General features: G+C 37.9%; 3 protein-coding genes across 3 annotated transcripts; 1 reads left to right on the forward strand and 2 right to left on the reverse strand.

Annotated features, from left to right (window-relative positions):
* Positions 1–3,140: 3,140 nt before the first annotated feature.
* LOC117433616 (free fatty acid receptor 2-like) lies at positions 3,141–4,088 on the reverse strand. Its single transcript, XM_034055983.3, has one exon. It carries the CDS (start codon positions 4,086–4,088, stop codon positions 3,141–3,143), a length of 948 nt encoding a protein of 315 aa, XP_033911874.3.
* Positions 4,089–7,767: 3,679 nt separating this feature from the next.
* On the forward strand, positions 7,768–20,265 carry LOC117434266 (serine/threonine-protein phosphatase 2A 65 kDa regulatory subunit A alpha isoform). Its single transcript, XM_059010861.1, has 15 exons — positions 7,768–7,918; positions 10,234–10,324; positions 11,445–11,545; positions 12,138–12,370; positions 12,983–13,130; positions 13,795–13,950; positions 14,190–14,304; positions 14,929–14,999; positions 15,922–16,056; positions 16,679–16,852; positions 17,727–17,787; positions 18,384–18,538; positions 18,925–19,067; positions 19,356–19,447; positions 19,884–20,265. The coding sequence occupies exons 1-15, from the start codon at positions 7,841–7,843 to the stop codon at positions 19,898–19,900; spliced, it is 1,770 nt and encodes a 589-aa protein (XP_058866844.1). The 5' UTR covers positions 7,768–7,840; the 3' UTR covers positions 19,901–20,265.
* Positions 20,266–20,381: 116 nt separating this feature from the next.
* LOC117962908 (formyl peptide receptor 2-like) lies at positions 20,382–24,572 on the reverse strand. The gene is made up of 2 exons (XM_059010862.1): positions 23,761–24,572; positions 20,382–21,812 (listed from the first exon to the last, which is right to left on the reverse strand). The coding sequence occupies exon 2, from the start codon at positions 21,802–21,804 to the stop codon at positions 20,728–20,730; it is 1,077 nt and encodes a 358-aa protein (XP_058866845.1). The 5' UTR covers positions 21,805–21,812; positions 23,761–24,572; the 3' UTR covers positions 20,382–20,727.
* Positions 24,573–24,638: the final 66 nt, after the last annotated feature.

Genomic DNA, 24,638 nt, shown 5'->3' on the forward strand with positions numbered 1-24,638 from the left:
TGATGTGAAAAACTGAAGTTTGTCATTGTCAGCATATGATTGCATGTACACTCCATTCACTAATGGGTTTTTAATTCAAGTTGCAAATTATATTATTTTTAATTAACCAGTGTTGCTGTGTTTTCTTTCTTTTATTGATTCTAAATGTAATTTTAATAATTTAGGTTAGATTAATCATTGTGCGAAAGGTTCTCTAGGAAGGGGGATACCCCTACGTAGGACTTTTTTTCTCCTAGCTAGGAGATTTTTTTTTTTTTTTCATTGGCACTAGGACGCTTCCGTACTTCCGTATATCAGAGACGGACACAATTTAGAATTAAACGTTAATATTTGAAAATATTTCATATATACAGTAGGTTGTTTGGCAACATTTCAAAAGTGCCTGTAGAAGTAATTAGACTACCCGGAGCTGGTATTACAAGATGCTCGCTTTATTAAAATCGGGAAAGTGCGTAATTAAATTCGAGAGCTACATGTAGCTCTCAGCACATGTGCTATATTTGTTTAAGATAGTGTATCTGCGATCAAACAGTCTAGGAGACGGGCATTGGTGGGAGATAAGTATGTCTTGTAGTTTAGTGCCATCACGCTTCTCAGTTTGAAAACAAATGCTGAACTACAGCTGCAATTCAATGTCTGGTAAATTGCCGTTACAACGCCCAGGAATAACAAACACCACAAAGTAATTTCACTGGTGTTAAACTGCACTTAGAATATTAGTTTATTATGGTGTTGTTTTTACTGGTGAAATTTAAATGTAGAAACAAAGTATGACTTGTATAACAGTCATAAACTGTAGTTACAATTAGAGTGACCAGATTTGCAAAGCTCAAAACTGGGACACGTTTTTAAATAACTGACAAGACTAATGAAACCATTTAAAAACAGGCTATTTTAATAGCCATCCTCTCACTCTTAGTATTATCTTCTTGTTTGTTAAGCAGCTAATTTCAGTGCACTCCCGGCTGTATAATTTCTGGCTAATTAGTTTAACGTGCCATATTGTGTTATAGCCTACGTATTGCTACTGTTATTATTATTATTATTATTATTATTATTATTAATTTAATAAATGTTTTAAATTAAGTTAGGAAGCGGTTGTTTATGTTATTTTATACAAAGGGTATTTGGAGTGTGTCGCGTTACCGGAAGTGGCTGAAAAACGGGACATTTTCAAGATTTTGAGAAAAATGTCGGGACACCGGGACCTTTGATGGAAAACCGGGACTGTGCTGGCTAAACCGGGACATCTTCTCACCAAGTGCTGTTTTTCTGAGCCGAGTTTGGTACGCAATTTCTCCAGAATTCTACAGTATCTTATAATTCTTAATAATGACAGTCGGGGAGGTTTACTGTAAATGCACAGTCAGATTTTCCGTGGACAAAGCAAGTGATTTTTTTTTTTTTTATAGCGCTGATAGCTTGACCAAGAATTTGAAAGTGTCTGATAGCTTGACCGCAGTAGTTACAATGTGATCTTAAAAAACAGAAACATTTCGGTCAGTGTAATTTAGTTAGGTGTGAGTGCGACATCTAGTGATCATAACTGGTACCGCAGTTAAAGTTCTGATGTGTGTTCATCCTGGTTTCAGCATTTCAGTCATTGATAACTGCATTGAATAGTCCCGGCATCAATTAAATAAATAAAGGTGAAATAACCAAGACTTTAAGATCATTTAAAACAGATTCAAAATTGATCATACTATTTTAAAAGTGTGTCACGTCATATTTATATGTTACCTCTATGGCCAAAAGTTTTGCATCACCCTATAGAATTAACTAATTTTGCTTCATAAGGTCGAATGAAACCTGCTGAATAATGTTACGTTAACATATTGAATTACATACCGCTTTATAGTTTTCCATATAACGAAAACCGGACAGATACTGAAAAATGTGACATTTCGAAATCTAACATGAAATAATACTATACTACTATTATGGCTTCCGGTAGACGTTTGCGATATAATTTAGTAGTTTCTTTGATTACATAATGTTAAATAAAATATCTAAATTATGTTCATATCGTGTATTTATTTAATTTCAAACTGTGTTTCAAATAAAAAATTCTAGGTACATGCAAGACTTTTGGCCACAGCTGTAGATTCACGGGGACAATTTGGGACAGTTAATTTTTTTTTTTTTAAGAGAAAGTGTAAGAGATGCTTAACAACCAGATTGTAGAAGTGTAAACAAAAAAAACAATGTCTGTTAGCTTAAACCATATATACAATCACTCTCGATATCGTTAACCTGCATTTTCTTAGTTTCTTTCTTTAATTTGTTATGTTTCTTCTTTTTTTTTTATGAAACAGCAGTTGCTCGATTTCATTGACTGCTCCATTTGTTTTCATCCAAAGCGTCTTTCCAGCAAAACAAAAGGAAACGGAACACAACGTGGCAGATCAATGTGACATGTGTGATATGTCATTGAGTTGAGTGAAAGCCAGATTGAAATGAGATCCATTGAAATCTGGAGCAGTAATACAAAAAAAAAAGCTACTCATTGCAAGAACTCTCAACACTCTCAACACTTGCTATATACATGGAATTATTCCATTAGCTATAACTCCCTTAGCACCTGCTGTATACAGTAACCAAGGGTAAATAAATGCACACTCACAATTTAAGATGTCTTTAAAAACAGTTTTATTTTCTGTAGCATACATTAAACAAATACATATATATGTATCATTCACAGCACATAACGATGGTTCAGGAAGTGCATACACAAACCAGAATGGGTAAACAGAAAATAAAAGTATAATAATTCTTTGAAGCACAAGTGAGCATCTCTGGTTAAAATATTGCTTCCTGAGGACCTAGTTATGGGTTTAATTGTTTTAATTTATAATTAAGGACATGGGCTGGGTGTGCAGAGGCTTACTAGCCCAGCTATGCAAGTTTCTATAAGGCAGGGGCGCATAAGTTGGTCTTTCAGTACCAACTCTTGCTTAACCAGTATGTTCTAAATTGTTTGTTTGAACCAATCAAAACTCCATCCAGGCCCAAAGTGGTTTATTAAAAATGTCAAGAAAGTCAATAAAGGCAGAATTCAAGGACAGCAACTTAATATTGGAGCAACAGAGCTCAGAATGATTGCAAACCCCAATCACACAGCACTGTTCCCGAGGAACCAATCATCCGCTTCTTTTTGTGCAGAACAGAACAGCTTTACGATTGACGGAAGACCATCTCTCCTTCACCGACAACCAGGACTGTCGAAAACTGTGCTCCAAAGAAGACGACAGAAAGAAGAAAATGACGGGCTCCAGAAAGGCATTGCAGGTGCTTGTCAGGAGAGCCTCTCTTCTCCACCACACGTTCTGGTGCTGGATGAAGCCAACCACATGGGAGATGTTATATGGTGCAAAACAGGCCACAAAAATGAGCAGAGTGGACACGGCTACTCCGACAACCCTGCTTTTCCGTGCCGGATGCAGGCTGGATCTCAGCACCAACACCACACAACTCAGGTAACAGAAAGCTGTGACTAACAAGGGGAGAAAGAAGAGAACCACAGCCATCTCCAAGCGCAGGGGGACAAGGAAATCCAGTTGCTCCTGGGTGAAGTTCTCAAAGCAGGTGGAGGTGTTGTTATCGGAAGGGGAGACAAAATACTGGTCCCCATTTCTTTCTGTGATGAACATCAACGCCACGTGACTCAAAACAATAGCCCAGAGGACCAAACAGACCAGCCAGGAGTTCCTGGCTTTTTTGTAAAGCTTGTAGTGGATTGGAAAGGCAATACTCAGGAAGCGACCCGCACTGATTGCTGTTAGGAACAATATGCTGGCATAGATGGTGCTGAAGTGGAAGAAGTTGTAAAGCAGGCAGACAAAGTTTGGGAAGGTCCACTGGTTCTTAAAGGTCTCCAGGATCTTAATGGGCAACCAGGCGATGAACACCAAGTTGGCTAAGCAAAGGTTGATCATGTAGACATCATTAGGGGTTGCTCTTTGATTTCTGGTATTCTTGATGGACACTATAAGGGCCAACACATTGGATGGTAGACCTAATATCATTGTAATTGTGTAGATGGTCAACGAGAGCTGTTCCAGGCATTCTTTCCGAGGTTCTTCTTCCATAGTCATCCCAAGTAATCCTGCAGGCACACAACACTTTTAAATGACTGTACAAGAAAGATCTTGGGAGATGTTCTGTACTCCGACTTTCTGAATTTTATTTTGAGAAAGCTCAACAGTTATGGTATGATATTTCTGGAGAAATGTATCTGGGATACTTTGGTGCTTTTTCAAGAACTTATGAAGATTTCCTGAAAGTGCTTTGTCTTTATACATCTGCAAATAATCTGGCGATAAAATTGTGCTTGGTTCCAATGATTTAATTACCTTATTAAAATAAAACAGTATTCAAAACCAATGCTGGAAATCAAAGATTATTTGTTGCTGATTGAATGGTTGTTTCTTTCAAGAAACTTAGTGCCTACTTGTGCATTTTCTACAGCCCAAAAATACGCCAGTAGCAATCGCCAAGTCTCAGGTTGGACTTTGTGCATTCAGATCTGTCCCGGAATTTTTTTTAAATCTTTGTGCTCATTCTTGTTGTGGCAAGTACAGTATACTTACAGAATAGTGAGAAATTAGTTCCTTTTTTATTTAAACTCCCTTATCTTTGTCCCAGTCAAAGCACTTTAAACAAAGACCTGCAATTTATTTTCAAATCTTTTTTACCATTTTTAGCCATACTACTAATAAAAAAAAAACTGAATTGCACAATCCTTAATTTATCATATTTTCAAAGATTCCAGACTGCACTGTAATGTCGTTTGCAGACAATAATCCATTCACCTCGTGTTAGCCAAACTCCCCTGGTCAAGCAAATCGCTGATTTTAAAATTCCTTTTCTGTTAAGATGTCTGTAACCCAACCTGCAGCATGATATCTTCAAAAACTACTGTCCATGTGTGGCCCTCTCACAAGCCGTTGTAGATTTCAGTACAGGAAAGACCCCACCGTGTGGAGAGATTTCTTCTCTGCTCCGGATAGTATAAGCAATCCATTCCATGTCTGAATCAATTGGCAGACATCTTCAGAAAACCTTTACCTCAAGCTGGAGCATTGTTGCTAGCGTCTTCATCAATGCCGAACTAAAACTCGCAAGCTTGTATCATGGAATATGAAGTACCGAGTAGAGCAGAGGTTTATTGTGGGAAAGGGCACATCAAATAAAATGCTAATTGTTGTTTGTCGTTGAGTGAAATGGCTTAGAATTGCAGGACAGCAGGAAGCAATGACCAGTGAAGGATGGTACATTACCTTAATTCAACCACAGCCTATAAAACAATAAAATACAAAAGGGAAGGTGAGTGATATTATATCATAGTTTTGACGTGACCTTTTCCCATAGCTGCTATCAATGCGATCATGTGGAAAGATATTTCTGCTGCATTAGCAGCATGGTACCATTATCTTGCTTGCAACAGGTGGTGTTTTGACTAGACCCATATCAGCCACAGGCATATGCAGCAGTTCAAGGAAGAGAATCTGAAAGAACACAATTGTTAGATGTGGGACTCCAGCACTAACAGTATGAGGGCCACATCTTAGGAGGGTTAAGAAGTAAGACAAAGCCTTATTCTTGAGGCAAGCGATAGCTATTAAAGGAGGCTGTGTGGTCCAGCGGTTAAAGAAAAGGGCTTGTAACCAGGAGGTCCCTGGTTCAAATCCCACCTCAGCCACTGACTCATTGTGTGACCCTGAGCAAGTCACTTAACCTCCTTGTGCTCCGTCTTTCGGGTGAGATGTAGTTGTAAGTGACTCTGCAGCTGATGCATAGTTCACACACCCTAATCTCTGTAAGTCGCCTTGGATAAAAGCGTCTGCTAAATAATAATAATAATAATAATAATAAAAATAATAATAATAATAATAATAATAATAATAGCGCATGAGCTGTGAAAGAATAGTGTGGCTGGTAGTCCCCTCTGACCACACGAAGAACCTGTGGAGTTACTGGAACTCCAGGTCAGGGAAGTGAGACTCACTGTCTCCCCAAAGGGGATCGACACAGAGGCACGCGGCATGTGAAAAAAGTGAGGAGGAGGAGAAAAATGCTAAACGCAAGAGAAAGAGTTGAGCTGTGACTGGATTTAATAGGGAGTCAATGATGATAGGCAGAAATTAGGACGGAGCGAAGCTCTGGCTCACCCCACCCGAACTCCACTAAAGTTAACATCAATACCTAAACAACTTGGCTGTGACTTTGATAGATGGTTGTGTGCGTGTAACTTTCGATAACTTTCACGCACACTAAAACCATCATTTATTTCCCCCTAAAATAGGGCTTAATTGCATTTGTTCACATTAACCTCAACACATCCATGCCATGCACAGCTGAATGAGGTCTGCTTTATTTGTTAGGATATATTGTAATATCTCTCCCATTGTGAGGCCTCTGAATAGAGCTGTAGGCTTCAGTCTCTAATTGCTGTCTTTAATGATTAATTTTCCCCAAGAGGTTGGAAAGGTGCTGTATGTGATTGGGTGACACAATATTTCTAGCAACGAAGCAGATTAAACAAACAGCAAAACCTGATCAAACCCTAGCCTATCACAGACATTAATGACCCTGTAAACAGGGGGCATGTAATTAGTGCTTCTATGCGGATGCTAGGCGCTCTGGAAAAAGATTGCAACTATTTGCATTAGATTGCCAACTGTTATCAGGACATTTCACCTAACAAGACATTGAAAACAAAACCAATTTAAAGAGTATTTGCTTCACATTTGTATGATGTTTGCAATTATTCTGGTGGTTCTTTGTGCATGTATAGGTGTGTGTTAAGATGCTTTGAGGAGCCATTCATCAGTTCTAGTTGCTTGCCATAGACATGTTTGCTTGTTTGTGTTTCTTTCAAAACTGCACATTTGATACAGTTTATTAAATTTCTTTCATTCAGGGACCTGTTTGCTTTTCCACAATTTTATTTGTGGAGGAAGGATAAAAAGAGCTTTTTAAAAACAACAGGCTTACAGGACAATATCTCTTAAGCACTATTATTATTATTATTATTATTATTATTATTATTATTATTATTATTATTATTATTATTAATGAGTCATTTAACAGACAATTGTATCCAAAGCTACTAACAAGAGACGAAGGGGTGAACTATGCATCACAATAGGATCTGGGTTTTATGTCTCATCAAACACTGTGTTTACACAGGCCCTTAATGGCAGCTGTATTTTAACTGACAGCGTACCACTGAGTTACGTATTAACATCTTTACTTCTGAAGCAGGCATGACGACTGCTTCAGTGTGGCAGGGATGCGTAACCCAGGGATATAAAGGATGTGCTTTTTCCATTAGCCTTCATTTGTGCATTTCTGAAAGAAGAATGTTATAACTTCTAGGCCTTATTATCAGGATATCTGTTCAACGTGCATTTCCTAGATCATTTCATCTCAGGAGTGTGTCCTGCGTCAAAGCATGTACCTGAAAAAAAAATAATGGAAAATACATTACATAAATAAATAAATAAAGTAATTAATTAATTAATTAAATAAATAAATAAATAAATAAATAAATAAATAGTATAGGGCAGAGCGATTTCAAGTTGCAACAGCAGCCGTTTATTTTTTTTTAAATAAACTTAACCATCAGATGTTGATTCATTTCCACTGCAGCTTTTTAAAATGTATTTATTTATTTATTTAGTTAGTTTTTTAGGCATGCGTCACGCTTTCCCGTATGGATTGACAGGTTGGGTTTTGCCCAATATTCCTTGTGCTGTGCCAGGCACAGGCAGCCCCTGCTGGCCGGGAGTGGGAACCCCGTTTGCTCTCAACTTCAGTCTACCCAAGCACTCTGAAGATGGCGGCGGCAGACGGAGACGACTCTCTCTATCCCATCGCCGTGCTCATCGATGAGCTGCGCAACGAGGACGTGCAGGTCCGTCCTGACCCTTTTATTCACAATAATACAAATAAGACACTGGCACTCGGAGTGCCTCGAAATACCAAAGAGAAACAAAACTGCGCAAGAGACAAAGGGGAGGTGGCTGGAGTTGATTTGGTCAACGTTACTCACGCTATCAAAACTGTTATTTTTGTTTGAGAAAACTTCTGTATTTACGTGTATCGTAACATCAGAATATGTCAGTATGCAATACTCGAAATGGCCTGTCTGTATTATGTTTATATCTGTTAATAATAATAATAATAATAATAATAATAATAATAATAATAAAAACAAAATAATAATAATGCGTTCTCTGAGTTTTTGAATGAAACAGGACTCTGTTGCAATGCAGGCAGATACTATACAGGGTTTGAAGAAATACGTTATTGGTGACAGTTTTAAGGTAATTCAGTTGTGTTTATTAACTAAAACCCACTGTCAGTATAACACTGGTAACGCGCTGACCTGTGAATAGGATTTTATTTTTAATTTAAAAAGTCATGACGCAGCGGTCAAACGTACTTTGCAGGGAAGATTGTTCTAGCAGGAACTGTGACGCATGTTATGTAAGTTGATGAAATTAAACTTGACCTGCGCTTAAACGATTGGTCTTTTACAGGTACACACCGAGTTAAACGCTCGCTTATCAATTATCTTCGTATCATCTAATCGAAAAATCAATAGTGGTGCATTTGTGTGTGTTGTAGTAAAAGCAGTCGAGGTCAGAATTGTGTTTATTTCAAAAATATTAATTGAATGTTGTTGTTTTTTTTGTTGTTTATTGTTATGCACTTTTTTTGTAATCAATTATAAATAATATTTTAGAAAAATGGTAGTTAAAACAAGATTTTATCGTCATTTGACAGCAACAACGAATGCTCCATTGGTAGCCCTTGTTGATAAGTATCAAAAATTATAACGTAGTAGTCATATGCTGTAATTAGCATTTTAACAGATATTTTAACGGTTTGCGATTACGTCACTGAATAGCCTATTAATTACTGTGGTACCCAAGAGGTTAACCAAATACAGAACAACTGGGTCGGTACACATTGTGCCTGTTCTTTCCCCACTCAGACTCCATGCTCACTAAATATTATATTATATTATATATACAGGATGGTTAGAAAGTAAGTTTACCACATCAATGATATGGTGCGTTGATGTGGAAAACTTACTTATATAACCACCCTGTATATTATTATTATTATTATTATTATTATTATTATTATTATTATTATTATTATTAATGTTAATATTAATATATTACTAGAGAGATACATATCGTTACATTAAAGAAAAGTCTGTAATGTTAAAACTGTTAAGCCAACTTAAAAGGTGTAGTGACAAGCGCTGTGGGCTACGCTTAGAAAACCGACTTTTTATAAACACATTCAGCCTATAAACCTGCATTTTGGGTTAAAAATGCTTTTGTGTTTTTTTTGTTTTTTACAGATTTTATAGCGATACATTTGCGTTTCAGAAATCAGGGCTGTAAAACAACTACAGACTTGGTGTGCAAGGTTCAAATAGAAATGCACATGTTGAATTATTATTTGTACCATAATTGCATGCCTTAAATACCAGTGTGAAATGGCCTCTACGCTACAAACCAGAGGAAGCTGGTTTTAGTTTGGGCCAAATTACCTCAATGGTTAATGTAGTTATATGACAGAGTAAAAGTGGAAAGTAAGTTTAGGAAACAAAAAATAATAGCAAAACAGCAAAGGGCTGTCATGCTAATGGAAATGGGCAGCAGTGTGGAATAGTGGTTAGAGCTCTGGCCTCTTGACCGGAGGGTCATGGGTTCAATCCCAGGTGGGGGACACTGCTGCTGTACCCTTGAGCAAGGTACTTTACCTAGATTGCTCCGGTAAAAACCCAACTGTATAAATGGGTAATTGTATGTAAAAATAATGTAATTGTATGTGAAAATAATGTGATATCTTGTAACAATTGTAAGTCGCCCTGGATAAGGGCGTCTGCTAAAAAATAAAATAATACTGGAAATATAATCTTATGGTTATTACACCTTTACTATTGCTGCATACTACAAATTGTTACCAATTTCTTTCGAAAACAAACAAAAAATATTGTTTTGATATTCTTATACACATGTCCTGGGTCATTATCAGCTATGCGAATAGTACAGCCCAAGTCCCTGCCGCTGTTTGTAAAGGACTACATTCAGAGAATGCATTAATTTCATCTTCTGAGCAATCCTTTTAATGCACATCAAGAGTGAAATGTAAGAATAAAATTTTTTTTTGGTCGGCATGTGAAAGTCTTTTTTGTTTCCGTTTTAGCTGCGCCTGAACAGCATCAAGAAGCTGTCCACCATTGCGCTGGCTCTCGGAGTGGAGAGGACTCGCAGTGAACTGCTGCCCTTCCTAACAGGTCTCGCATTAACACGCTCCTTTAGAAAGCAGGGATTCCAGTCCTTCATTGTGTGTTCAGCTAGATACATTTTACTTGACCAGTTGTCAACTCATGACCCTCAAGCTGAGGGAACACAAAGCCACTTTTATTTTAGGAACAATGGCATGAAACCTGGTTCCAGGAGACTGGGAGACCTAGTTTGAGGTAACTTTGCTGTATCAAACCCCAAGCCTCTCCTGGTGTGCCATGCAGTGGCCTGAAACCTAGTCTCCCGAAACCGAGTTCCAAGCGGTTTCGTGTTCCCTCAGCTTTCGACTGAAGCTAGGGAAACTAAATCAATACAACCCATAATATGTTGTCATTCATTGTGTTGTGGCATCTTCTATTTTACGCAAGAAGAAAACACTTTTAACCTGTATTTATATCCTGATTATTCAATAGACCAGGAAACATGTTCATCATCTGAAGTCTAAAGCACTTTTCTGAAGGTCAGAGTATCCTGATTTGAAACCCAAGCCTCAAACTTTCACAGCCATATACAGCAGCATATAGAATATATTCTCATTAGTAAATGCAGTGCAGTATGTGGTAAAGACAGTGGTGTTTTTTTTTTTTAATGTTGAGATTGTATGTCTATCAGGGTTTAGCTTTGTCATTAAATTAACTTTATATACTTGCAGTCTACATTTTGAACTGCATTCTTTTTGCTGCAAATGATTGGAATCAATTTCATGATGAGCTGTTTAGGTCCTATTTAAGACTCCTGCCATCATAACTACTTGCCCAGATTTGGTGTAACAGAAACGGAAATAATGCCATACGTTTTTCTTTATGTGTGCTAGATCAGGGGTGGCCAACCCTGGTCCCGGAGAGCCACGATGCTACAGGTTTTCTGTGTATCTTTACATCATCAATGGCTAAAGACCAGGATTTTTTTTTTTTTTTAGTGTTGAATAATTAGTAAAATAATTGGTTCAATTAAGTAATTGAGAACGCAGATGGAACGAAAACCGGAAGACTCCGCGGCTCTCCAGGACCAGGATTGGCCACCCCAGTGCTAGATGCATCTGGGATGTATTTAGTTTATGCTGCAGTTTACTGGTTTTGTGATCATTGTATTCTAATTTTGACTCTGCAGACACAATCTATGATGAGGATGAGGTGTTGCTGGCACTTGCAGAGCAGCTTGGTACTTTCACCTGTTTGGTTGGAGGTCCAGAGTATGTGCACTGCTTACTGGTACGTACATTGACATCTGAAACAGACTAACTGTGTCGCTAATGTTGTCATAGGACAGGGTAAAGCAACTTTAGATGAATTTCAAACCCCCTAAATAAAATTTCAGGGTTGCATTTTTCTAATCTGGTAACTTAATTTAGATGCGTTTTTCCTTTCTGATTTTTATTTATTTATTTATTTATTTATTTATTTAATATTTAATTTGTTTTGAAGATTTGGAGGTAAAACTTTTAAGGATCTAGCCCACGGGGTCGCCAGCCTTTTTTCTGCAAGAGAGCCAAACTGAATAGACATTTAGAGTGAGTGGTTTACAGAGAGTCAGTTGTTAACAGCAACTCAAACCCTACACGTGGTAAAACAGACTCCTAAGAATAGAAACACCAGTGAGAGCAGAGGGTAGGTGGACCTAAAAGAACAGAGAGGTAGAATGTGATGACTACGAGTCGAGCAATGGTACATTTTTGTGTATGGTACTAGTACAGTCTTAAACAAATAAAATCATATTTGACCATTCGAAGAGCCAGGTTTGGCTGGTGGGGGAGGGCATAGGTTGACTGTCTTGTGATTTGCATTTTCAATGATCCGTCCTCAGCCCCCTCTGGAGAGTCTGGCCACAGTGGAGGAGACCGTGGTGAGAGACAAGGCGGTGGAGTCTCTGCGTTCCATCTCTCAGGAGCACTCCCCAGCTGACCTGGAGGCTCACTTCGTCCCGCTTGTGAAGAGGTTGGCCAGCGGGGACTGGTTCACCTCACGCACCTCCGCATGTGGCCTCTTCAGTGTGTGCTACCCTCGCGTGTCCAGCGCGGTCAAGGCTGAGATCAGACAGTGAGTATGCAGCTCTGGGTGTCACTCAAATGCATTTAATTAAACACCAACGCAGGCACACTTTATCTATCCCCTGTCCATGAGTGTCCAGCACTCATGGCTTACTTTACTATACTTGTGATAACTTTGACTCACAATAAATGTACATTTACAATGCAGCGAGAATAAAAACAGTTGGGGGGCCTTCACTAGCATATGCAAAAGTACAGCACTGTCAGGGCACTGTCAGTTGGCTTGCTTATTATTTATGAGAAGTCTGTTATTATTATTATTGTTATTATTATTATTATTATTATTTATTTCTTAGCAGACGCCCTTATCCAGGGCGACTTACAAGATATCACATTCTTTTTTCACATACAATTACCCATTTATACAGTTGGGTTTTTACTGGAGCAATCTAGGTAAAGTACCTTGCTTGTCCCCCACCTGGGATTGAACCCACAACCCTCCGGTCAAGAGTCCAGAGCCCTAACCACTACTCCACACTGTATTAAGCTTGATATATCTGTTTAGCACTAACAATTCAAACCGTGTTAGTATGAAATGTGCCCCCCACCCCCATTATCAATGCAAATTGATGTTTCCTTTTTCTGCTTGTGTGCTGCGCAGGCACTTCCGCAGCCTGTGCTCTGACGACACCCCCATGGTTAGACGAGCGGCCGCCTCCAAGCTGGGAGAGTTTGCCAAGGTTCTGGAGCTGGAGTACATCAAGAGTGAGATCATCCCCATGTTCTCCAACCTCGCCTCCGACGAGCAGGTCTGTGCACCTCGGCTCCTCCTCTTCCTTCGCCCTGTTGCCCCTTCATCTCCCCCTATCTCCCCTTTCCGCTAGTTTGATTATTAACATATTGGCTACGTCTCCTTGGTTTACAGTTTTGATTGGTTGAGTTGTCGTCAATCAAATTCGGTGGCCACCGAAGGCAAATGCTGTAACCCATTGAAAGACAGAGGTGCCACTTTACCATACCCCGGTAATCTGTGACGCATGCATTAAACGATGCGAGAAACCTTTGAGCATATCCATCCAAAGAATTTAGAAACGCACTATCACTCCCAACTAAAGGTATTGGAAATAAATGTATTGATGCAATGTTTACCAACAATTATTTGTGATCACAGTGTACTTGGTATGATTTGGTCTTTTGCTCGTGCTTGCATTAAAAATATCCACCTCACACAAAAGCAAGGGACGAAGTGTTTGATCTGATATAGCAGTGGCACAAGCTGATGAATGCCCTTCTCTTTGCAACGAGTAATTCCAAGGTGACTTTAAAGGAATGAATTACATTTTAAAGGAAAGCAGAACATCCTGTCTTTTAGCATGACTCCAAAGGGACATGCATGACCCCGCAGTAGCAATGAAGTGGTTAAAATAATGAGCAGAGAGCTGACTGTCTTTCCTGTGTTTTGGTGTCTGTCAGGATTCAGTGCGTTTACTCGCAGTGGAAGCCTGTGTAAACATTGCTCAGCTTCTGCCTCAAGAAGACCTGGAATCCCTGGTGCTGCCAACACTACGGCAAGCCACAGAGGACAAATCCTGGCGTGTACGCTACATGGTGGCAGACAAGTTCACCGAGGTAAGTAAAATGAACTTTGAACTGATTAAAAGATTTAACTTTAATCAAGCAAATTGTTAATTGATTTAAAAAAAAATCAAAGCTACAGTGAATATCCTTAAAAAAAAACATGCAAAGAACAATCTTCAATGGGGGACTAGAGATCTGTGCTGATAGAAAGTAAGAAAACAGATTGGAAAGGTTTGATTAGTACTCCTTTTCCTAATGGTCAAAGCCTTTGCTATCCTCCCTCTCTACAGCTTCAGAAGGCAGTGGGTCCTGAAATCACAAAGACAGACCTAGTTCCGGCATTCCAGAACCTCATGAAGGACTGTGAGGCCGAAGTGCGAGCCGCTGCATCACACAAGGTCAAAGGTGAGGCTTTTATAATCACTGCACATGTGCTGGGAAGAAAAATGACAAGAGAAGAGGTTTAATAGGGTAATTAATGTAGGCTTTCATTCTTTTCACCACTGTATGCTTGGGTTTGAAGTTTGCTGTAATATGAACTTGTCACTGTTTAGCCCCCAGTGGACATTCAGTTATGGACACCACAAAGTAAACGCCACATGCTTTTCTCGTGCGCAAAAGCACTAATTAAATAAATGAAAAAAAAAATAAATCAAGCCGTGGCGGCCTAGATACAGCCTTAGTTTTAGTTGCTGTTTGCCTTAGACATTAGATTATGGAATCTATTTTTTGCAGTTTTTTCTGCAGTTTATTACGTATTTAAGTGCAATTTAACTCTACAGACTTTCAGAAGCACCATCTTTCTATTATGCCATCAAAAGCTTCCATACATTTAAACTTTGATGGGTCAGCTTTGTTTGCCACCAATAGCTTGTATACATGATGCCTGGAAACACCATCTTGATGTGGGCATGGTAGCTGTGAGAGAACAAACAGGCTGATCTAACCTTGTATTTAATTGTGGAAACATGTCCAATTTAAAAACTCATCTTGTATCTTTTTTTTTGTTTGTTTTAATTTCTCTATCAGAGTTTTGTGAGAATTTGTCTGCAGACTGTCGGGAGAATGTGATCATGACACAGATCCTGCCCTGTGTGAAGGTTAGTGAACAGACACTTTGAATCTAATTGCATAAATACACACTGTAAGGTAAGTTTGCTGTAACCCACTTTACCCATCATTTTATTCCTGCCCAAAATATTTAAAAAAACACCCTCTTTTTTTTTTTTTTTTATCTTTTTGATAACTAAGTGATGGTTACAGGTTCTTTTTGGACATACAGATTTTATTCCATGTATTGTAGGATTATTACATTTTGCTCTTAAGCCTCTGATTTATGTTTTTAAACTTGGAACTCAAGCTTCAACGCCACTTTTATAATTGTTTCTTTTTTTTTTATTGTGTACAAGCCTACATATAATTTAAAATTCATAAAAGTAATCTGTAGCGTGGTACTCCAAACATCTTCAAAAAGGGGTTGGAAAATTATTAAACCCCTGGCACTAGCAATTTCATCTGTTGCAGTACTTTCAGCAGCCCTGTAGGTGGTGCTCATTAATCAAATAGATAAATGAACAGGCATCCTCATTTCAAACTAGGCTCTTTACAGCACAGTAAACACAGCACAGCGCATACAGATGTACAATATTGCATGCAGAGCTTCAGAAAGAGAGGAGTGCACACCAATTCCCTTTGGGGTTTATGCAATATAGACAATATAGAGACAGTACACTTTTTGTTGTGTCGATTCTCACAGTCAAGTTCCATTACACTGTTAAAAATGAACCATTTCATTGCCGTATTGTTTTAACCTTAGCCATATCAGTGGTAAAGATGATGTATTTGTTTTTGACACACAGCTGTATGCCACATTTGTTTTAACTTCCCACCGTATGTGTCAGATTTTACATGCTGTGGACATCAGCATACGACACCTGAAGTGGGATTTTTTTTTCTTCTGTCCTTGGCAGAGGATGCATATTCCTGATGCACCGGTAACTTGTTCTTTATCTGTCTCGTCAGGAGCTGGTATCGGATGCAAATCAGCACGTGAAGTCAGCCCTGGCCTCTGTGATCATGGGTCTGTCTCCTATCCTGGGCAAAGACAACACCGTGGAGCACCTCCTGCCACTGTTCCTTGCACAGCTCAAGGATGAGGTGAAGCATTCAAACCATCTCGGATTCCACCAGTTACCTTAGAAATGTTGATGTACTTGACTTATTTTCCTATATGTTTTGCAGCCAATTTTACGATTGGCAAGTATTAAATTCATGGATGAATGTGTAAAAAAAAAGAATGACTTGTTAATTGTCAAGATAATCTAACAATAGATTGTCTTGTTATCCCCATTGATGGGAATATAGTAGAGGTGTCTGCACTGACTGCATGTACAGTATGCACACGTCACAATTTTACATACTGTATGTCTCAAACTTGCTTTGAACACTCATTCACACACATTATTGAAAGTGTATTTTCGCATGTACAGCTGTGGCCAAAAGTTTAGCATCACCTAGAATTTTAGGATTGAGAAATAATGTAGATCTTCTATTTAACATCATGTAATCAAAGAAATTACAAAATGATATTGCAAAAGTATTATTCAGCAGGTTTCATGCGGCTTTATGAAGCAAAATTAGTTCATTCTTTAGGGTGATGCAAAACATTTGGCCGTAGCTGTACATATGGTCAGTTATGGTCACAGTGATCTACTTTTTTGTGAATGGCAGGGGATGTACGTTACTAATAATCTTCCTTGTTCTGCCCCCTTGTACGCAGTGCCCAGAAGTGAGGCTCAACATAATCTCCAACCTGGACTGTGTGAATGAGGTGATTGGGATCAGACAGTTGTCCCAGTCCCTGTTGCCTGCTATAGTGGAGTTGGCTGAGGATGCCAAGTGGAGGGTTCGTCTGGCCATCATCGAGTACATGCCACTGCTGGCGGGACAGCTGGTGAGAATACATTGAAGACCCTGCTTTCTGTCTGCCCCAGTCACACTGGTTTTGGTAGATTTGTTTCTGTGCATATATATATATATATATATATATATATATATATATATATATATATATATAATATAATTTTTTTTTTCTTCAAGCAGTTGGTGGTAATCTGTTACATTAAACTGACTCTGTTTTGTATTATTTTACAGCTAATTTCTGTAGCATTATAAGGAGTTAATAAATTAAGGTTTTTAATTGTTTATTCAAATCCAAGTTAAATTAACTATAATAACATTTGGTTTCACCATAAAACTTAAAATAATAATGAAATACTGAAATACTAATAATGAAATGTTTCGATCTGTGGTTTATTCCATCTATTGTAGATTTACCAATTTTTTTTTTTTTTTTTTTAAAGTTCAGAACATTTCAACAGGAATCAAATCATATGTACTTTAGTTGGGGGGGGGGATCAGTTGCACAGATTTCATTAACAAGTAGATACTGTGTGAAAACCTTTCCAAAACTATCGATTGTCACCCAGCCTTATGGGAACCAGTCCATTGGTAAAGCTTGATCCTGCACTGTAACCGTTTCAACAACACCTGAAGCACACGACTTCACACTGTGCCTTCAGATTTGTCTGTTCAGAGCGATGTTGGAGAGCTTTGTGTGCAGAAAGCAAAGCCCTTTTGCCTGTAACACAAGAAAGAAATGACTAGGAAAAGTGAAGTCCAATGTTGGGAAGTGAAAATAAAGTTTGGAAAACAAAAAGATCCAACAGATAAATTAGTAAGAATATTGCTTATACAATAGGCTGTAATGCAAAAACATGTGTTCCTAGTAAAACATCAACTGGCCTAAACTGCTTGTTTTTCTGTAGGGTGTTGAGTTCTTTGACGAGAAGCTGAATTCCCTCTGCATGGCTTGGTTAGTGGACCACGGTGGGTATTATTCAGAGTTTGTGATCCATTTCATTCTCTCTATAGACTGAAATTAAATTTCCAAGCTGTTGTTATACAGCAATGGCCAAAAGTTATGCATCACATAGAATTTTTGGATTGACACATAATTAAAAAAAAAAAAAAAACATGAACATAACTTAGATCTTTTATTTAACATCATGTAATCAAACAAACTGCAAAATGATATTGCAAAAGTCTACCTTAACCGTAACAGTACTACAGTATTTCATGTTATATGTCAGATTTTTTGTTAAGTTCAGGGTGATTAGAAAGTACGTTTACCATATCACTGCACCATATGCAGGTACAGATTTCATTCAACTTTATGAAGTAAAATGAGTTAATTCTGTTGGGTGATGCAAAACTTTTGGCATTAGTTAGTACAGTTTAAAACATTAAATAAAATCCTCTAAGCTAAACAAAATGTAATACAATTAAACCTTAAAGAATAAAGAGCTTAAATATTTATACAAAAATAAATTACTAGCCTTAAAATAGAGATGTTGTAATATAAGATAATAAAGATGTGTTGTATGAATGATTAATTATTTGTTTTGATTTGCTTGTTCGTGTAGTTTACGCTATTCGGGAGGCAGCTACAAATAACCTGAAGAAGTTGGTGGAGAAGTTTGGAAAGGACTGGGCTCAGGCTACCATCATCCCCAAAGTGCTGGTCATGTCGAACGACCCCAATTATCTGCACAGGATGACCACTTTGTTTTGCATTAATGTGAGTTCCTTACAGGGTTTTTGGAATCTATATCCTATAACTTCATACACGAAATAATCTAAGAAACAAATTGAAAACAGGGTCAGTGCCATTCATCTTCCAGTCCCCTCTTCTTAGGTCACATGTGAAATGAGTTTGGCGGTCTCTGTGTTATTTACATCACAAAACAAACACACAATTTAGACCACGGGCAGTCTCTGCTTGAATTGAGACCCAGGACTGCATACAGCATCACTGCAGACCCAAATCATTTAAAATTGGATTCCCGCAATGAAAACTTTGGGAAACACTGGCCTTCACTTTTGATGATGGGAGATGGATTTTAGAAAAATAAAATTGCTTCGTGCAGCAGTGTTTAACCCTTGCCTGTTTTTTTTGTTGTCCAGGTTTTGTCTGATGTGTGCGGGCAGGAAATCACCACGAAGCACATGCTGCCTACAGTGATCCGCATGGCAGGGGATGCTGTGGCTAACGTCCGCTTCAACGTTGCCAAGTCTTTACAGAAAATAGGACCCATTCTTGACAACAGGTAAGCCAGTTTTGAGAAGAGTAATGCAATATTCAGGTATATGGTGAAAGTCAAAAAATGGTTGTAATACTGTTCTTAATTGTATGTGAAAAGATACTGATATAGTAAGTATGTATTACATATGGTTGAAATTCTAGTAGTTCATTAGACTATTGACAGAGACAGTGAGTCCACCACTGTATTTATTCCATCAGCAATCTCAGGAAGTCTTGAAAAGTCTTGATGTGACAGGAGATGTATAGGGAGATGTGCATCTTATCTATGATAATATATTTTTCTTTCTTTTAGCACTTTGCAAAATGAAGTAAAACCAGTGTTAGAAAAGTTAACCCAAGACCAGGATGTGGATGTGAAATATTTTGCACAGGAAGCACTAACTGGTAAGCAAATGAGAAGAAATACATTTATATCAAAGGTGTGCAATGCACAAAGCCAGATACTGATCTATGTTCGATATTCCACTGTACATACTGCACGTTAGTAAATTGAAAAGATGACTGATATAGTAATTATGAATACAGTATGGTTGGACTATTCTTAAAATAGATCCCTAAAAGTAGTGATAGCAGTAGTGTTTACATTTAATGTTGCTGATAATGTAAGATTTACTTTAAAGATTTACATTAAAGAAGAAATGCATCATATCTATAATAAGATCTAAAGTAGCTTTGTCAGAGCAGTCAGGCAGTATTGAATCTGGCAGGGTTTCTGTAAGTTCACACACACCTGATTTTCAAAACTTAAAAAACAAACACAAAAAGGATATCATTTAATTTTCTCATGGTTTTTTTTTTCTTTTTTTTTTTTCCTTTTCAGTTTTGACCCTGGCTTGAGGACCCTCCTCTATCATGTTCTTATTGACTGCTCAATTTTAGTTTCTTGTAGTGTTCATATGACCATTTGTTCCAGTAACACTAAGCTCCCCTCTTACTCCCCACCTCCCTCACCACCAGTTTAAGAATCTAAGCTGCTGGGCTGCACTGCGTTCTGTTTTCCTGCATGAACCCCAGAGCTCTACCAGAGTCTCCTCTAACTCTGTTCAGTGGCATATCTAACTATATACTCATACCTGCAGCCAACAACAGTCCCACAACCCTTGTAACCCTCCCCCTCTGTGACTGATGCCAACACCGCCGCTGCTATCTCTGTATAATGTAATAAAAGCTTTGTGCTCTTTATAAAGTGTTTTGCGCTCTTTTCCATGAGTTTGGGGTTTTATTATTTGTATGCCATTGTTTTGTCTTTTTATGAACATGCTATGGTGTACCAAGAATTAAGAATCAGGCAAAGGTAACCAAAAAGTGTTGTTTGAAATATATACAGTGGTGACACACTTTCCATGTCTTGGGATAGCTGTTTCATCAACAGTGTTGCTGTATACATGCACTCATTATTTATTTATTTTTTTTGGACAATCTGGGTCACTCGCGCACATGCTGTAGTGAGGAGTAGAGATTGTATTCTGCAGTAACAGCAGAGTAAACGTATAGCAAGATCATATATGACCTAAGGAACAAAAACTTTTCTAACCTCCAAAATAGGAATGAATTAAAGACTGGAGTAAATGCTCTGAAAATATGGCCCTAAGTATCGAAATTGTGTTAAAATGTGTAATGTAGGCAAGAAAATGTTACTCACCTTTTTAAAATTGTAGGTTGTCTTAACAAGAAGTGCCTATTTTATAGCGGTCCTGTTGCCAGAATCCTGTTTGAAACGGTCGTCGTTGACTGGTATATTTATTTAATTGAACGCTCACTTTGGATGATTGACTGTCACTTGATTTCTCAGAGTCCTCACTGAATGCATTTTTTAAGACAGACAACAAGGAGCAGGGGAAGTTTCGCCTGCTGCAGAAACCCACAAAAAAGTAGAGAATAGGGTTTAGGCAGCTATTGAAGTAGGCCAAGCTGGCTGCCAGACGGTATCCTAGAAGGAGGTGACATTTAGGCAAAGTGCTTCTTTTGAGGAAGGTGAAAATATGGTACGGGAGCCAGCAGATGAAAAAGGCCACCACGGTAATCAGGATGATCTTAAACATGCGGGATGTTTTGGCCCAGTTCTTGCCTTTAACCTTCCAGCCGATGGTCACGTAGCTAACCGTGATTACCACAAAAGGGACCACAAACCCAACAATGAACCGAACGATGTATAAAATGAGAACCTCTCTTGATTTGTAGTTGATATCTCCATTGCCGAAAGTGTAGGTGCATTTGGTCTGGTTGTTCTTGATGTCGAAAAATACATCTGTGAAGATCATATAGGGCGAGCTGAGCAGGATGGCAGCAGCCCACACCACTGAAATAGCAACAGAGGAAGTTTTCACTGTCCGGTGCTTTTTGCAGAAAACCGGATAATTCACCAACACACAGCGGTCAATGCTAATTACCATGAGGATAAAGACGCTGGAGAACATGTTTAGATACTTGACAAAATAGGTTAGCCTGCAAACCATTCTGCCAAACGGCCACTGATACTGCATCATCTCTCTCACCACTGAAAAAATACGCATGGCTACAAAAATGAAGTCTGCAATTGCCAGATTCAGAAACCATACAGTGCTGATGGTCTTAGTCATCTTGAAACCAGTGATCCAGATGACCACTCCGTTGCCGACAACCCCCAGCAGGAAGATGATGCTGTAGAGAGTGGCCGCAGTGATGTACATGCTTTCCTTTAACTGGAGATCAGTGCAGCTGGAATTACTAGACCCAGAGGTTCGGCGATTGGCATTTTCCATTCTTTTCTCTAAAAAACACAGGAAGAAATATATATATATATATTTTTTTTACAGTGGCACCAAAAACATACCCAGACATTCAGTTGTATGCAGCACATGGATTGAAATCATTGAGCAGTTCCCCTTTCCACCACAGCCAAACTTTGGTGCTCTGCCCTTTCTCAACCATTATAATTAAGTCCTAAATCCTAGATTCTGAAAGCTACTTAATCTAAGTCCCCATTAGTGTTACTGTTTTCTGAGAGGGGAGGGGAGGGAACAACTACAGACTACTCACAAATCTCTAAATGAAATGCATGAGTAGTAATCTGAATTGGGCATATTTTTACGATCTAAAAAATGATGACTTTTTTTTTTTTTTTTGAGTAAATAGCTTTGAAGATCTACCCCCAATGAGTTGATATAACCCCTGTTTTATTTTTAAGAATGTATAATAATTCTTGGTTAACAAATGACTAACAGGAAACATTAAACTACTGTATGTTTTCACTTCAACATGTGTCCAAAGCATTGAGCAAAAACAGGAAAATTAGGTCATGATTGTTGTCAAGCACTGTCACTACAATGCAGCTGTTAACACATAGTTTCAATCCAATACAGACGGCACATCAAATTGAACTGTTTCAGCAGTATCTTGTATTTATTACAGCATTGGATTCGGTGATGTAAACATCATTGCAGAACCTCCCAAACCATTCTTTAATTTCATTTATTCAGTTTATTTCCGCATTTTCACCACAATAACTATACAATCATTCAGAACCAGTTTCAAACCTAGTACCTAAATTAAAGCAACTCTTGTCTGCCGCATTAATTATATTGTGTCGTTAATCGGGCATCTCAGCGCACCACAGATACGTCGTAAATACATTAAAAAAAAAAAAAAAAACATTTTAGCTGTAGTGTAAACCCACGTCCACACAATGATTGTCAACTTTGAGTTGCTGTTATCAGTCAAAATGTTCTGGCTCATGAGTAGTTTAATGTTTCTAAGCATCCACAATACTTAACCGCTCCACTCTGAGCCGAGACTAATCAGCACCCCGGCTGCAATTGAGTGGGAGCCCTTCAAATGTCACTTAACTGCCTTGTTACATTTTCATTGCTATTTCATGGAGTTTTTATTGGATTGTTATTGCTCCAAAATGGACTTACTACCTTTTTTTTTTTTTTTTTTTTAACGGGCAAACTCATATTAAAGCTTTTAGCTGCAACTGGAAAATGGTTGATGGTTCTCTGTCCTACAGCAGATAAAAATCCCCATCACTACACCACCAAGTTGCACTGTATTTTGTAGGCCCTGCTACTATTATGATTTCCGGTAAACTTTTGCGATATCATTTTGTAGTTTCTTTGATTACACGATGTTAAATAAAATATAAAAATTATGTTTATATATATATATATATATATATATATATATATATATATATATATATATATATGGGCAGCTGGCTCTTTGAGCTAATATATATATATATATATTATATAAAAACGTTTGGCCGTAGCTTTAGGCTATGCTATTTAGATTATACTGATGACCACAAAGTAATTGCAAATAAAACATTTTCTCTTTCGCCATGTTCAGTGTAGCAAGGATGTTCAGCACATAGTGAGACAGACGGACACAATCTACATCCTTTAAATCAGGACCCTAAAAACAACATAAGACAAATTGCAAGCCCCAACATTAAAGGTCTAAGTTTGAAAAGTATTTAGAGTAAATCCTTTGAGAATAAAGCTCAGTGGCAACAGTAGTCCCTGTTACTGCAGTTTTGACCAGTCTTATATGGATATGTTGGTCATTTAATAAGTAAAATAAATTATAAATATCACAAAGCTCATTTGTATTAAAACAGATGTGTATATTTGTATGTTTTATTCATTGTCTGACATAAAGATGACTAGAAATTATAGAAAAAAAAAAGATAAAAGATTTCTTATTATAAAACTTACCTGTAAAATACTGTATTCTTCACTGCGATCTACAGGAACTGCTGTGTACTACTGAACTGAAAAGAAAGATGTTTTGCTTTAATACCCCCTTCTAGTGCACAGCTAAGAGAAGAGTAAATTACAATTATCTCCGATTAAACCTAGACATGTTTTTAATAAGAGGAAGTTTAGTTTCTGGTTGGACTTAAGCAATAACCCTAGATTACCACATGCGAAGACAATTTTAAAGGCGTTACAGTATAAAACCTTCTCAGTTCAGTCCTAATTCAGAGGCCCCTTGAAAAGTATACGCATTCTTTAAATGATTGAATGCTATTTTAGTGTATAGAGTCCCATAGTAAGCTATAATTACAAATCCTATGTTATTGTATGTTAAATTGCAAAAGAATCATGGGTAATTTATTTTTGGTATTTACTAACGCTGTAGGATCCAAAAAGACATACTCCAAAACCCTTACTTTAGTCTTTAATTAAGTCATATTTTTTTAAAGGAGACAATATCTTTAAAATAATAGGAGTTATGTGTTTGATCTCTGCCAAAATGTACGGCACAAGTTGGAAAAGCCAAATTGAACGTGCTAGCGACTGTCTTGCTCAGAAGTGTGAAAGGAAATCTTCATTGGGAGTTGACAGATCTTTACAATGTAGGCCTACTACCCAATAAGGAAGAGTTTTGTAAAATGCATAACAGGTGGCAACCCTAACTGTAACCACTGAGGGGTATTTAATCTACTGCACACGATTAGGGACTGCATAAATCTTTTGTGTATAGTGTTGTGTCTGAAAGCATTGAAACACAAGCAACGGTGGACAAGGACAAAGAACTAGATGCTTTGCTAATAAAAGGGTACGAAAAAATTATTTTAAAGTACTCCTTT

The sequence above is a fragment of the Acipenser ruthenus genome, chromosome 41, assembly GCF_902713425.1.
Source record: "Acipenser ruthenus chromosome 41, fAciRut3.2 maternal haplotype, whole genome shotgun sequence".
Classification (NCBI taxonomy): Eukaryota; Metazoa; Chordata; class Actinopteri; order Acipenseriformes; family Acipenseridae; genus Acipenser; species Acipenser ruthenus.